Source organism: Chrysoperla carnea, chromosome 1, assembly GCF_905475395.1.
Source record: "Chrysoperla carnea chromosome 1, inChrCarn1.1, whole genome shotgun sequence".
Lineage (NCBI taxonomy): Eukaryota > Metazoa > Arthropoda > Insecta > Neuroptera > Chrysopidae > Chrysoperla > Chrysoperla carnea.
In genome coordinates, this window is record NC_058337.1 from 6,993,843 (window position 1) to 7,010,836 (window position 16,994).

At 30.5% G+C, this 16,994-nt stretch overlaps 2 protein-coding genes and 1 non-coding gene across 3 annotated transcripts in view; all 3 read left to right on the forward strand.

Moving 5' to 3' along the window:
* LOC123290919 (huntingtin) overlaps positions 1-3,812 on the forward strand; it is a 39,715-nt gene extending 35,903 nt beyond the window's left edge. Inside the window, exons 25-28 of the mRNA XM_044871301.1 lie at positions 1,067-1,281; positions 2,018-2,198; positions 2,546-2,959; positions 3,457-3,812. Coding sequence (XP_044727236.1) covers positions 1,067-1,281; positions 2,018-2,198; positions 2,546-2,959; positions 3,457-3,804 — 1,158 coding nt within the window. The 3' untranslated portion in view covers positions 3,805-3,812. The remainder of the gene's footprint in view (positions 1-1,066; positions 1,282-2,017; positions 2,199-2,545; positions 2,960-3,456) is intronic.
* Positions 3,813-5,604: 1,792 nt separating this feature from the next.
* Trnaq-cug lies at positions 5,605-5,676 on the forward strand. Its single transcript has one exon. It is a non-coding gene; the product is annotated as a tRNA-Gln (tRNA).
* Positions 5,677-16,063: 10,387 nt separating this feature from the next.
* Positions 16,064-16,994, forward strand: part of LOC123290922 (potassium channel subfamily K member 18) — a 64,660-nt gene continuing 63,729 nt past the window's right edge. The window contains exon 1 of the mRNA XM_044871305.1: positions 16,064-16,535. Coding sequence (XP_044727240.1) covers positions 16,100-16,535 — 436 coding nt within the window. The 5' untranslated portion in view covers positions 16,064-16,099. The remainder of the gene's footprint in view (positions 16,536-16,994) is intronic.

Below are 16,994 nucleotides of genomic sequence, written 5' to 3' on the forward strand. Positions count from 1 at the left end.
AAAAGTCTTAAAAAATAATACAGTTACAAAAAAAGTTTTGAAAGTAAAATATTCATTTAAATTGCAATATTACAAGAACTATATATCCGAAACTGCTAGAACTTTTTGAGCATGTTATCGGTATGTAAATAAAGTAAATTAGAAAGCGACAAGCAATAATTTTAGTTTCCGTCGTACCCCACTTCACAGTTCATTGACATAGTTCGCCGACTTTCGTCGTCGCCATATTGAATTTGCATTACTGCCATATCTTCAGTAGCACTCGCAAGGTTAAGACAAATCGATTGACGTGAGAATCATCAAAATCTTACCACGCGTTTGGTCTCTAATGTGCCTCATAGGATCACACATACATATATAGATTGATAAACACGGGTAAAAATAGTAGTTAATTGTGAGCCACGATACTGCCATACTACCGTAACCTGGTGTGAATGAAACTATATGGAAATTTCTTAGTCAGAGAACCATGGTACCCTGTAACCAGGGTTACGTAGTCAATGACCCAGGTAATGTTTTTGATAGCCAACTTTTTTTTATTATTTTTGAGTTTTTATTTATTTTTACATGATTTTGTAATTACTTATTGATTGTTATTAACTGTAAACAAGTAAAACTTACAAAATTAAAAAAAAACCGACAAATTTTTCGGTTACGGAACCCTAAACTTGCATTTGAAACATAGCTAAGAACACTTCATTAAATTACCTTTCAAACAAAACCAAAAAAATTAAAAATCGCTTCACCCGTTTAGGCGCTACGATGCCACAGATAGACAGACAAAAAGACACACACACATAGCGGTCAAACTTATAACACCCCCTTTTTTTAGTTCGGGGTTAAAAATGAAAAACAGGTTATTATAAAATAAGATTCTATATTCTTTGATAAATTTAATTGTCACAAAAATCTGTGTTTGTTTTTATTAAGTACTGGGTTTAATACACCCTTGTTCATTTACGTTGAGTTAAGATCGGATTGGTTTACACTAAAAACGGAGCGAGTACTATTTAGCAATAAAAATAGTTTTGTACAAATTGAAATAAAGATTTCGTATATTTTTTAGGATTTAGAAGTATATGAAATAATAAAGCGATTGATTGAAAATAGTTTAAAAAGTGGATTTCTACCTGAACGCATTGCGTGCTTACATGGATTGTTGTATTTATTACAAAGTAGTGTTATGTCCAACACTGTCATTGGTGGAATGTCTGATGAAATGTTATTAATACATCCAATGGCCATCGATTATATTCAATATCATATTACTGTTAATAATGGGTATGTATTTTTTTCGATTTACTTCTCAAGTTGAACCCTATTTCAACGTTCAATAACGAAAAATAGGGAACAATTTTTGGAGAAAATTTACAGAAGTTTGCGAAGTATTTAAAAAGGTTAAGATGCTGCCTTTCAAACCATAATATATTCGGATAATTATACTGAGTTTTATTTGTAAATACCATTAATATACTACTCCCCAAAAAAGTGGCGCAAAAAAATTTTTTAACTTGCTCAAAATTTTAAACAGATATATCTCGGACAAAAAGGATTTGATATATTTGATATATGATTCGACAACTTGTACTTTGTAGTTTTTGGGCAAATTGTGGGGCAAATTTTTTGTAATTTAACTTTGAACGAGTGCACTAAAAGTTTTTTTTTATAAAAAATCCAATAAAAATACTCGAGAGCTTGTTCATTTCTATTTTAAACTCACTACTATTCAGCTTATTTGGCTAAGTTATTCATAACAGTTATCAAAAGTCTTTAATCACAAAAAGTCCAGTGAGTTCAAGTTTATTTCTGTAAGTTCATTACGGCAGTTCGATCCGGCAGTTTAATGTGAAAACTGACTATTTTGCTTTATTGATGAAAACTCGGTCTTAGAAGCTCGTACAATGATCAAGATAAGCGCATTTTAAAGATAAATAAACAAGCTTTCAAAATCCGAAATGACTAGTTTTCGTACTGATCCTTTAATTGCATTAAATAAATTCTTTTGCATATTTTTTAGAACACTTTACCAAAGTGAAGATCATCGACAAGTAATGTGGGCGCTGGCGTTTTACTTACTGGAACATGTCGAAGAACAAATAGCCGACACAGAAATTGTGCCTAATGTTTTACAAGTTGTCATGCTATTATTATCACAAAATTCTCAATTATCGATGGCTTTACATAATACACTACTGCAGGTATTTCTTTTTTTTTTGTTGAAATAATCTAAGTATTAGGACAAAAATTGAGGAAAACTTTGGTGAAATCAATCGACGGCTAAGGTGTCAGAACGCCAAGAAAATGAATGGTATAAATGGTACATATTTTTTTGCCCAAAACTAAAAATACTTCATATACAGAAATCGGATTTTTCTTTCTGTTTACATACCGAATAAAAGATGGCGAACCCGTTACACAATTTAAAAAAATTACACCAAAACTTTACTTAAGACTTCCTCTTAAATCTTGGGTAAAAACACTATAAATTAATTAATTACGTTGTGAAGGTTGGTGAATTATATTTTGATTTTTATACCACATTTAGGGTTTGGAACGATTAATTGTTGCAAAAAGCATAACAGGCAATGTTGTGGAACAAGTAACTAAATTAGCTGTTGATCGCTTAAAACATCCAAATCCAGGTTTTGCATTTCCTGCCTTACAATTGTTATTAGCTTGTATGTACACAGAAGGTGAAAATCAAATAAATGCACCAGAGAACGTTAATGGTATTGTTCAAATGGATCCAGATCTATTGGTCGAAGGAATTGAAAAGATCTCTGCAATATTTGATCGTATTAAAAAAGGCTATCCATTTGAAGCACAAATATTATGTACAGTTTTACCACACGTCTTAAATGATTTCTTTCCACCGCCTGAGATTTTAACCAAAGTGATTGGTGAATTTTTATCACAGCAACAACCACATCCTAGATTGTTGAGTGATGTAGTTTTTCAGGTAAACATTATTATATTATTCTTATTTATTTGTTTATATTTTATTCTAACTTATACAGGGTGCCTAAAGGTAAATACTCAACCAAAGTATTAAAGGAATAAGTTTTAACACAAAATTTCAAACAGCTGTATGTCAGCGAAAAATCATCGAATTTAAAACCGCAATAGCTCATTTAAAAACTCGTACTTTCTAGTTTCGGAATCTAATATTTAAAATATACACGCACAGCCGCTTTGCACGGAGAAAATGTTCACAAATACTTCAGCTAGAACTTTTAGAACTTTTGAACTTTTTTTTTTTTATTTAATGCATAGTATTTTTGTAATTTGTAAAAAACTGATTAAAACCCCCCAAATAACCCCCCAAAAATAAGGAATAGGTACGCTTCTGAAGGTAGACTTTTTACAACCTAATAAACAACTGTGGCAAATTTCGAAGATGCATTAATTTTTCCCGTTTAGACATTTAGTTTAATTGTAGTATTTTTGTATTTGCAGATATTTGAAAGAGCAAGTGCCCAAAATCAATTAACATTATTACAAGATTGGGTCGTATTTAGTTTATCAAATTTTACACAATGTCTACCAATTGGAATGGCAACATGGTGTTTAATATGTTTTTTTATAAGTGCAAGTACAAATCATTGGTTACGTGCATTATTTCCACACGTACAATCACGCATTGGTAAATATGAGTATGAAGACCGTAAAATGTTGTGTATATCTGGTGCAGACTTCTATCGACAATTAACTAGCGATGTACAGAAAAATAAATTTAGAGAAACCTTTGAATCTGTTGTTAATACACCTGGAACACCTTTTAAAGATTTATTACTATCATTATAATAAATTTTAAAAAATAACAATATCTTTAAATATTATTAAATATTTAAATTAATTCATTTATTATTATTATTATTATTATTATTATTGTTAAATATTTGTATTCTATTTTAATGTAATATATTCAATTTATCATAAACATTATTTTTATTTTTATTATATCCTGTATATATGTAATATACAGGGTGTTAAAACATTTTTTTGTTAACCCTATAGCTTAGACAGTAATTGATTGCTAAAATCAACATTTTTGTTTCAATTTAAACAAAAATGGTCTTTATAGACAAACGAACCACTTTTATTGATAAATTAAAAATAAACAATTTTTGTGTGAAACATTTTTTTAAAGCAATTCCTGAAACTATGAGGGCGGAAATTAGGACAAAACTTTGGTGCCCATTTTCTCCAAAACAATAAAAGATATTGAGTTAAAAATTTGCAAAACTATCTCTGAAAAATTTAGTAAAAGTCTGAAAATATCAAATAAATTATTAAACAATCATTTAATGACAAAAAATGGTAATAGATTGAGACATCTATCGGAAGAAATATTCTCCTATAAGACTTTTTCAGAATTAATCAGTAAAATTTAAAAACATTTCACATTTTCGAAAAATTAATAACTGTAGGTTTTAGTTTTATCATATTGAATATTTCTCTTAAAGAAAATAAAAATTTGTCAAGAAATTATTTATAGTTTTTCTGACTTAAGTATTTATTAGCTCCTTCTAATGACTAACACGTCGAAATGTACATAAACAAAATATTTTGATTGACAAAATCTTAAAATATATCTTAAAGATATATCTCGGCTAAAAATGATTGGAATTGAATGAAGTATATTTGATATGATAAGTTGTAATTTCTAGTTTTTGAATCTATAACTCAAACATTTATGCGAGCACGGCTGGAACGCTGAGATAATTTATTTATTAATTTTGATGTGAAATTGAAAAGGTTGTACAGGTTGCATAATAATGACTACAGAAATAAACCTGAACTCACTGAACTTTTTGTAATTACTTAAAGACTTTCGGTTATTGTTTCTAAATGTGATTTTGTTAATAAATTGACTTTTTCGATTTATTGTTTTTTTTCTTGCAATTTGATTTGAGAGTGTATAACTTAGCCAAGAAAATTTTCACGACGTTGAATAGTAGCGAGTTTTAAAGAGAAATGAGCAAGCTTTCGAGTAATTTGTTATAAAAAATTTTAAAGATCGCGTGTCCCCGTTGAAAGTTTATAAACAATTAGAAATATTTTTCCCACAATTTGAACTCTCGTCACAAAGCGATAAGCAATGATATAAATTTTTTAGCTTTTGTTTCAAAAACATCAAAAACAAGGTTTAAGCTTTCGAATGAGTTCAAGTTTATTTCATTAAGTGATATTCATTTCTTTATTTGATAAATAAAGAATGAATGTAATATATTAAAACTATGCGAACGCGTTATACATTTATACATGTATATTGTATATTTATACATATATACATGTATGTATATTTAAGTAAATATTGTAATTTTTCTCGGAAAATACGGAAAATATCAGATTTGTTTGATGGCAATGTAGGTCATCGTGAGATTTAGCTGTTTGTGTACACACACTCTTAAGGTAATTTTTTTTAAATCGGAAACTTGTTTGCAAAAAGTTAGTAGGTATTTTATTTATCTCTTTAATATATTAATATTTACGAGAAATATTTTAAAAATGAATTGAACTTCGTTAAAATATATGTAATGTATATTGCCTAAATTAATAAAATAATACATAATAATGTATAAATACAACAATTGTTGTCAAGGTCCCATGGTGTAATGGTTAGCACTCTGGACTCTGAATCCAGCGATCCGAGTTCAAATCTCGGTGGGACCTATTTAACAGATTTTATTGTTTTTATTTTTTTCAAATTAATTCGTGTATGTTTGAATATCTACGTATTTACTTATATATTATTTATTATATATTTGAAATTTGGCAAATTATAATTAAAGGGTATAATCGATGAAATCTTTTTTGCGTTAACAAGAAAAGTCATTGGAAAATTTTTTATATCTTTATAATTAAAATTTCTTATATCTTTACAATTAATTTTTGAAATTGAATTTTTTAGTAGTTAGGGATAGTTGGGGGTTTGAATCAGGTTTTTACAAATTACAAAATAACTATTTGAAATTTGATTAAAAACGAAGTCTTAAAAAAGGACACAATAATTTGTCCCGGAACGATCTTTTTGGAGGATTTTTTGAAAAATTTTTTAAAAAGCTGAATTTTTTTTTTGGGAAAACTATTGATTTTTGCTGATAACATTAAATAGGAAAGTAATACAAAAATACGTATTTTGAGCCAAAACTCGACCCTGTATCTTTATCCGTTCTTTATAGTTATATTAAGCAATTGAAATTTTGAAAATTTTTTTTCTCGGAAATGGCTGGGGTGGGGGATACTAATAGTATGAAAAGGTAGAACTTTTTATGTACTATTTATGATAAATTGATGGACCACCGCTGACAATTGACTTGGTTAGGGTCCAAAATGAAACCTCTCCGGACGAAATATGACTAAGTATCAACTAAATATAAAAAAATCAAAATTTTTTAGTAACTTCCCTTGCAGTAATCGCAGAATTAACATTTGGAATAATTTTTTTTTACATCTTACACAGGACCTAAAAAAAGTGAGTATGAGTTCGTAAATGGCAACATGGGTCGATTGGGTCTTGTAAACCGAGAGAATGAAAGTCTAAATGTAAAAAAAATTTCATATAAAAAAGTAAACATTTTTTTTGAAACATTTTTTCGTAATAATTTTGTTTTCCCTTGAAAACAAAAATTAGTTTTTCTTAAAAACTATAAAAGATGGTGAGTTGAAAATTTGTAGCCAGCTTCATTGATACTAAACTCACCCGATAACTGAAATTTTGGATTGGGTAGCTGTCCCTAGCTGCCCCCCCTCTTTAGCGATGCCTATGGTGTTTGACTAGGATTAAATATTAATACTTTATTTTTATAAATGTTATTATTACATGTAAGTTTTTTTTTATGGTTATTCATTATTATAATAATTATAATTCATTTCTGATGACTTATGATTTCATAGGATTTGACCTCATCACGAAATATTCTTAAATCGTCTCATCAAGATTTGAATATTATACATTAATTTTATTTCTTCATTAGTCTTATTTGAAGTCTTTATACGATTTAACTAATTAAGTTTTGTGATATATTTAAAAAAAGAAAATTTCAAATATGGAGAACTATAAAAACAGAAAAGCGAAACTTAAACATATCACTAAAGGTAATTATAAAAATAAGATTTTAGTGAAGAGCCGAAGATTTACACCTCGGAATCCACGGAGCCATTCAATGAATCTTTATAAAAACTGTTCGACTGCATTGTTTAAAGCTTATTTAAAGAAGTTAAAAACAAAGATTTGTGCGACCTTGACCAAGGAGTGGGAGACACCCCTTCTCGGGAGTGGAAAAATTTATGTTAAAATGACAACGGCAATTGATAGAAGGATGAATTCTAAGCAAAAAAAGTGATTCAAGCATATTTCGAAAAGTACTTTTTAAAGTACCTATTATAAACAAGTGAAAACAAACAATTGACTGAGTTAATTGTTGAAATACCATGCATAGTCAGTGTTGATTTCTTTATCACATAACACATACAAACATGTGACACATACGTAACTGATAATTAAGTATAGTACATATTATAAAATTTTCGCCTTATTGGCGCCCTCACGGGTAAACAGTGATGTTTCCGAAAAAATTTTTTTAAACAAAAGTTGTTTAATTTTTGATAAGGAACATTTTTTACATTTAAACTTTTGTTCTATCTCTAACGGTTTACAAGACCCAATTGACCTATGATGCTCATTTACGAACTTGACCTCACTTTTTACGTCCTGAGCTCGATATCTTTTTTCGTTTTTAAAATATCGTGTCCACAGACGGACGGACAGACGGACAACCGGAAATGGACTAATTGGGTGATTTTATGAACACCTATGACAAAATTTTTTTCCTAGCATCATTATTTTTAAGCGTTACAAACTTGGGACTAAACTTAATATACTATGTATATTTCATATATACATGGTATAAAGAAAGGTACGAGAAAGGTCCGATAAACTTTTTTCAAATCATAACTCCGTCAATTTTTATGAAAATGACTTTTTTCATTTTCATGATTTTTTTATAGTACTTAGTTAGAATTCATCCATCATAGATTGCCGTTATCATTTTAATATAAATTTTTCCACCCCCGAGAAGGGGTGGCTCCCACTCCTTGGCCAAGATCGCAAAAATTTTTATTTTTGACTTTTTTAAGTAAGCCTTAAACAATGCAGTCGAGCAGTTTTTATAAAGATTCATTAACTGGTCCTGGATTCGGAATTCTTAGGATGTTTCTGCCATACGGCTCTCTGTTATTTATGAAAATACAAATCCTTAAAATTAAGATTTTATCAGAATATCACGCTAAAAAAAGGTTGTCTTGGCCCAATATTATTTTTGCCTTGTTTTCTACATTCTTAGGTTACGCTATTATCTTATCGTAATGCAAAATCCGTTTTCTTTTACTATTATAATTACGTTTTAATTTAACAGCACAACCAAATTAAAAAAAAAAAAAAATCATGGTAATCAAGAAAAAAGTGTTACTTCTTTGAAATTTTCCACAGTTAGGTTGTAAAAACTTCGTACCAAAAAAATCGGCCAATTAGGGGTGTGCTTAATCTCCTTTGGGGGGGGGGGGAGGGTTGTAGGAAAGTACTAGCAGTAGAAAAACTAAAAAAATTCTAGAAAATACTTTCTAAATTTTTGAAAGTATTTTCTAGTTTTTTTTTGCCCATTCAATAAAAAAAAATCTAACAAAAGAAACACCGACAAAGTAAAAAAATAACGATAATATAATGTAGTTACAATTATTGTTATTTTGCCACAATTGTTTCCCCTTGGCTGACACCGACTCCAAAAATAACAATAATCGTAACTACTACATTGTACTATCGTTATTTTTTTACTTTTTAGTGCATATTTATTTGTTTTGGAAAAGTTTTTTTTTATGTCGGTTTTTTTTTTGTTAAGTAGATGTTTTTCGTTTTTTATTGAATGGGCAAAAAAATCTAGAAAATACTTTCGAAAATTTTCGTTTTTGTTAGTTTTTTTTTTTTATTTGTGATTTTTAGTGAATCTGAAGTACACCAACTAATTTGTGACTACATAAAGAATCATCGAAATCGGTTGGCGTGATATTGAGTTATTCGTCCATTTGTCGCGATTGATACTTACATACATAATGCAAATTTTAGACTATACCTATGGTTTTCTCACGGGTCATTGTCAGAACTGGACCAAATTGAAATCTATTTTATTTGAGTACCAACTTTCCAATAGAAAAAGAATAATCAAAAGTTCTGAAGAAACAAACATTTAAAAAAAAAAATACAGTCGAATTGAGACTCTTCTCCTTTTTTGAAGTCGTTTAAAAAGGACCCATCTTGTAAACCGTTAGAGATAGAACAAAAATTTAATGTAAAAGTTATTTTTTATAAAAATCTTTTGTTTGAAATATTTTTTCGTAAACATCACTGTTTATCCGTGAATTACGGAATAGAAAATTACACGTTGATGAATCACGTAATATTACGATACCTGTATGTTACGAAAATAATTTTAAAATGTACAGCCAATAATCTTCTATCTATCCCAGAAAGAAAATTTTCTTAAAAGCAAGCGGTTTAGCCGTAATCTTCCATGTCGTTGCTGAAGTTCTGCTGTTATAACTTGGACCACGCTGTATTATTTTTGTGTCAGAATTTTGTTCCTTTAAAATTAATTTTTGTTAGGTTTTTTTTTTCCAGACCTCAATTTTTAGTATCTGATTTTCGGTATTTTCAGGTTAAAAAGTTCCCACCGAGAAAAAATTTAATCAACTCTTCAATACAATTTTTATTATGTAGGTAAATAATAAATTTTTTATAGCTTATTTTTTACCAAAAAAACAATGTCGTGTAAGGGTTTCGATCTCACGTTACCTTAGCACAGTACCATCTCGTCGATATTTATAACGAATGGTTAAATTTGTATTTTTAAATTAATATTTATTAAAAATAAAAAAATTTCTTGAAAATCTGTTGAGCAACTTCATATAGGTGTGTAAACGAACATCGTGATATGAGATTTTTATAAATATGAGTTTATGTGCAGATGAGTACTTTATGTAGAATGAATTCATCATTTAAATTTTCAAAATAAGTTAAATTTATTTTACCTAAATAATTATCTGATTCATTACTACGATTAGTTTTGGCGCACATTTCTAGAAATAAATGTCTGAAAAGTTGACTAAAAGCATGCGACTTATTCCTTGAAATATTTTTAATGTTGTTATTTTTATTTTTAACAAAAATGATAAAATATCATCACTCAAATATCTGTTGAATGTACGATGTATCATATGCAACACCGAATATATAGCGAAATTTGTGTTATAAATGATATCAGCCAAAGGCAACCCGTAACTTCGCTACGAGGCGAGATAATCGATATATTAATTAAAAGCAATATTGCCATATTTTTGGGTCGGATTTCCACCGCAAGCTGATGATATTCGAAAAAATGGTTTAAATGAAAAATGTTCATTTTTTCATGAGGATTACCTTAATGTGTTATTCTATCTCTTTCCGTTTAAGATTTAAATTGGCTATTAAAGAAATCCAAAGAACTAGGTCAAATCTGATGCTGTCCTCCATCAAACTCTACAACTTTTGATTTTAATTATTAAAAGTCAAGTTATTTTGTAATTGGTTAAGTACAAAACGAGCTATTAGCCATTATAGATTAAAACAAGTGAAAAAAAAAACAATTGACTGAGTTAATTGTTGAAATATCATGCAAAGTCAGTGTTGATTTCTTTATCACATTACACATACAAACATGTGACACATACCTACAAAGCTGATAATCAAGTATAGTACATATTATAAAATTTCCGCCTAATTGACGCCCTCACGGGTAAACAGTGATGTTTACGAAAAAATGTTTCAAGCAAAAGTTGCACATACCAGGAGTAGAATCTGGGTCTCTTGGATCCATACCAAGCGCCTTAATCAACTGGGCCATATGTGCTCTAGTCACAATGTGTGCTTTTTTTCAACTCAATGAATTTCAATTTTGTTTTGTTAGTCAACATTAACTTATTTTTTATACCATGTATATATGAAATATACATAGTATATTAAGTTTCGTCCCAAGTTTGTAACGCTTAAAAATATTGATGCTACGAAAAAAATTTTGGTATAGGTGTTCATAGAATCACCTAATTAATCCATTTCCGGTTGTCCGTCCGTCCGTCCGTCCGTCTGTGGACACGATAACTCAAAAATGAAATAAGATATCGAGCTGAAATTTTTACAGCGTACTCAGGACGTAAAAAGTGAGGTCAATTTCGTAAATGAGCATCATAGGCCAATTGGGTCTTGGGTCCGTAGGACCCATCTTGTAAACCGTTAGAGATATAACAAAAGTTTAAATGTAAAAAATGTTCCTTATCAAAAATTAAATAACTTTTGTTTGAAACATTTTTTCGTAAACATCACTGTTTACCCGTGAGGGCGCCAATTAGGTGCAAATTTTATAGTATGTATTAATATAGGAATATCGCTTGAGATTGCGCATCAACACTGTCTATACATGGTATTTCAACAATTAACTCAGTCAATTGTTTGTTTTCACTTGTTTATTATTTAAATTTGATTACAAAATTTTGTATACAAATTTAAACGTCACAATCATTTGTATACGAAATTTAATAAAAAAACATACATAGTAAATAAATATGTTAATGTTGACTAATAAAACAATAAAAAAAACTTTTAACAAAAAGAAAATCGACTTCAAAAGAAAAACTTTTCCAAAACAAATTAATATGCACTAAAAAGTTAAAAAATAACGATAATATAATGTAGTTAAAATTATTGTTATTTTTGGAGTCGGTGCCAGCCAAGGAAACAACTCTGACAGAACAGTTTGCTACATTAGCTTGGCTGACACCGACTCCAAAAATAACAATAATTATAACTACATTATATTATCGTTATTTTTTTACTTTTTAGTGCATATTAATTTGTTTTGGAAAAGTGTTTCTTTTGAAGTCGGCTTTCTTTTCGTTAAAAGTTTTTTAATTTTTTATTTTGTGATTTTTAGAGAATCTGAAGTACACTAACTAATAATTGTCACTAAAAAAAGAATCATCGAAATCGGTTGACGTGATATTGAGTTATTCGTTCTTTTGTCGTGCATACTTAATGCAAATTTAAAACTTTTATGGTTTTCTCATGGATACTGTTGTCAGATAAAGAATCAATTGATAAAGAATCATCAAAATCGATTCACCCAGTCGAAAGTTCTGAGGTAACACACACACACACAAAAAATAACATTACATTCGAATTGATAACCTCCTCCTTTTTTGTTTGAAGTCTGTTAAAAATAAAATTCGTTGAGTTGAAAAAAATCATACATTGTGCCTAGAGCAAATATGGCCCAGTTGATTAAGGCGCTTGGCATCAATCCAAGAGATTTGACTCCTGGTATGCGTGTATTTTTAACTTCAAAGTATAGGAAGTTATTGTAATGGGTCCGATTTTCGAAATCGAAATTTTCAACATATCTTTACGTTTCATGGTCAGGGCAAAGCATTAACACCAATTTAGCGAAGGAGTATGTGTGTGTGTATGTACGTAGGTTCTTATTTTCGTGGAAATATGATCCGAAATGCATTTCATAATATTCGGTCTAACCGTTTCGAGTCGGGTGAATTAAAAAAAAATGATATCGATTTCTTTGAAGTGTCGATCGAAGCGTTATGATCCAAAAAGAATTTTATAACATTCGTTCGAGCTTTTCGAGCCGGTCGAGTTTTTTTATTATACAGTTTTTATAACTATTTATTTTACTGGGAAGTTATTCGTGTGCACCTTAGGGCCACACCAGACTCTACCCATGGCTTGCTTTCAAATTGAGATTGACTCGACAAGTTATTTATCATTATAGTTTGCGCCATTGTATTATAAAGAATGTCAATGATATTCGAAAGGCTTTGACGTTTAAATTTGTATTCAAAATTTAGTAAACAATTATAAATCGCGCTAATCTCAGGAACTACTAGTTCGTATTGAAAAATTAATTTAGTGTATATAACATCACGTGCTAACAGTTAACCGCGTGCTTTGCTGGACGGTTTCGAAGACTACTGAATCGATTTGAATGAAACTTTTCAATAATAAAGCTCGTACACCAGAATAATACATATGCTATATTTTATGAAGATAGTACTTACTCGCCTGCTTCATTGGACGATTTCAATTTTAAAGGCAAAATAATTTGGTTTCATTATAAAAACTAACATATCTTATATATTTAAACGAGCAATTCTTGTATATATATTCTTGTATATATATATATATATATATATATATCAACGATCTTGGAAATGGCTCCAACGATTTTTATGAAAATGAGTATGCAGGGGTTTTTTGGGGCGAAAAGTCGATCTAGCAAGGTTTCATTTTTAAAAAACGTCGTTTTATCCGTCTTTTCATGAAAAACTGAAACCGGCAATGCAAATTATAACTCTTCCTGACTATCTATTGGTGTATATCGTAGTTAATGAAATAAAATACATTACCGGGACATTCAAATTGGTATTTGTGTGGAGACATTTAAAACGGTCTTCTATTAGTGATAAAATTTGTGTCTTTTTAAGAATACCGAGCAAAGCTCGGTCATCCAGATATTTTCATAATATAAAACTAACAGATAAACTAACATAAATTTTTCATTTTTTTGAGAAATATTGCGATGGTTAAAACTCTATCTGCAATCTTCAACTGTATCAATTTGTATATTCGAGCGTTGAGCCTGTTATTATGCGAACCTTGACTTCCGCAATTCTATGTGGTATTAATCGTAGATATAGCTCATTGTTTTTCCTAAACTCTTTTCCAGCGTTTCCTCTTCTTGCAATAAAAATATGTTTCGCAGCCTCAGCCAGTTCGATAGCTTCGCTTAGTTCAAGGTTTTCTGTTTGATGTACTCGACTTAAAGACAAAGTCAAATAATGTACCGAGCTCTAAAAATGCTTGTATTTGAATATCTGACTATTCAATGGAAATGTATCTCATAAATGACCCCCAAAAGATGGAGTGTTTTTGTCCGACAAAATATTTCTAATTAAGACATTGTTTAATAATTATTAATGTTATCAAGTGGTCATAGTGTTCGATAAATTCTCTGCTGCGTTTTTTCAGATCGATAGCTTAAACATACATAACGTTATCATACTCATTTTAAAACGCACTTTTGAAAAAAGTCGTGGAGAGAAGTTTGTTTAGTCAATCAATCAATAAGCCCTCTCTCCTAAACTACCGTTTGTTTTGTTTTTTTTTTAGAAGATATCTCTAAGTCTAAGTTTTTTTTATACGTCCTGTAACATTTTCTATTGTGTTCTATCTCTGGCAATTCTTCTCTAATAAGGGCCCGTTATGAGCTTTATCTCATCTTCTCATCTCTTAAGTTGTCTTCCCCGTTTCCTTTTTCCATCTCTGGGATACCAGTCTGTCACAATTTTATTCCATTTTTCCTGAGTACTCCTTATCATGTGGCCTCTTCATCTCCATTTCAGTTGGTCTATCTTCGTAAGTATATCCAAAACTCTTGTCTTGGCTCTTTTAAAGGTTTTGTTTCCTATCTTGTTTATTGATGCCTATCATGCTTCTCTCCATCGCTCTTTGACAGTATTGCAGTTTATCTCGGTGGTGTTTTGAGAGAGTTTGACCATGTTTCACAGCCGTATGTGATGCAAGGTTGAATGCAAGTGTTGTAAACTTTCCGTTTTGTACCGATGCTAAGGTCGTATTTTTTCCAGCCAGTTGCTATTCGCTACTTGATTTCTTTGTCCGTCTGATCCATGAATGAGATGACCTGTCCCAGGTATATGTACTCTTCTACGTATTCGAGAGGTTCGTTGTTTATTGTTATAACTCGGTTATCAGAGTTTGTCAGAAACTTGGTCTTGGTGATATTCAGGAATAGCCCTATTTTCTTTCGCATTCCCTGTCCAGGTCTTGGATCATTTTGTCTAATTTTTCAGGGTTTTCTTGGACGATGACAATATCATCTGCGAATTTTAGGTGATTTAGTTTTCGTAAATCTATGCTTAAACCAGGTTGGTCTCATTTCATCTTTCGGAATATATTCTCCAATACTGCAAAGAAAAGTTTGGGGAGCAGTGGATATCCTTGCCTGACACCTCTATTTATATTGAAGCCCCCCCCCCCCCTCCAAACTTTCTAGTTATATGTATTCTTGCTTTAGTGTTGGAGTAAATAGATTTGATGGTTTTTATGTATTTTGTGGGGATTCCTTGGTTTTGTAGGCTGTCGAAGGCCTTGGTGTAGTCGATGAAGCCCATATACAGATGATTATTATAGTTGTTAAATAGTATGTATATGGCCCTCCGTGGCAAAGTTTTTTCTAAGGCCCGCCTGTTCTATTGGTTGGTTTTCGCTTAGTTTGGTACTTATGCGGTCTAGGATGGTTTTAGAGAAATCAACTATATGATTTCTCTAAAATCATCCTAGAGAGAAGTTTGTTAGACTCTCCAAAAGGAAGCCACTCACGAAATTTCAAGTATGTATTTATCATTTAACAAAGTACCCCTTCTGTCTCGCGGTCTATAAGTATGTCTTCAAACTAAGAAAATGTCACGATATACCGGAATTTTCGAACAGGTTTCATCCTAATTTACAGATATATTTACAAAGACATTCTTACGATACAGATATCTTGTATGTGTATCGATTTACAATACTACGAAATGATGATAGTCACAGTATGACTGTGCACACTGACACTGTGAGTTTATGAACGTCGCGACGCTAGTCGTGTCTAACGTCACGATCAAAGCGTTACCGACCATTGAACGTTCAACATCATAACGGTTTATTTTCTATACAGAATAGCTACGAGCGTGCTACGAGTTACAGTAACATTTAGATAATATTATTAAGATTTACAGATTTTCAAAAATAGGAAACATCGTATCATTTTTATAAAGTGTTGTTTAAATTAAAAATAAACATTTTAAAAACTAACAAAAATTATGTTTGTTTCTTTTAAAACTAAATTTTATAAAAGTTAAAAATTATATTTTATAATTAAATTTAATAATTAATTAATGTGAATGTATGAAAATTAACTAATTTTTAATTTTATTAACAAAAATGAGTCAACCATCGTTACCATCAATGAAAGATTCAAATACATCATCACCGGGTCCGAAATTACCGCCGCCGGTACGACCTCGTATTATAATACCGGGTAATCAAAGTCCGTTACATTATAACAATAATCCATTGTATGTAACACCGGGTATAAATATGCAGCCAATGACACCAGTGAATCCTATTATTACAAATGACCCATTTGGTTTAATGTATCCAACAAAAGCCTCTGACTTTATGTTTAAACAGTTTTCTGGTTTTAAAGATTTCACAATGAATATGGCCAATTCTGGACTAAGTGTTGGTGAGAAAAGTGCCTTTTGGATGTATAATAAAGTTAGCGCGTGGAGTAAAAAATGGTTTACACATATGTTTTTATTTTTGGTAATTGCATTGTATAGTGCAGCTGGGGCAGCGATTTTTGTAGCTGTAGAGGGTAAGTTTCATTTTATATCAGTTATTCTTTATTGATGACTTTTGGTTGGTATTGGCGATTTTGAGGGTAAAAAATGCGCATACTGAAAGGACTCGGACTTTCTCTCAGGCCAGATTAGTTAGAAAAATGACTTTCTATGAAATTTTTTCTAACCCAGTCTAAAATGGTCTTTGAATCATTCCGATCAAAAGCTCTCGCGGCTTTCGAGCCACGGGTGACACATATACAGGCTGCCCACCACCCTGCCCCTGTATATACAGGCTGCACACCACCCTGCCCCTGTTAAGGTTAGTGTACCTTTTAAAACTTAAATGGAAACCCCATTTTGTATTGCAGATCCAGAATCTTTATGAAAAAATATGAAGATTTTGTTCCGAAAAGTTTTTGCGATTCGCCATAGATGGCACTGTAATCGGACAAGAACATTTTTGATTTTTTCTTTACTTCCTCCGATTGCAG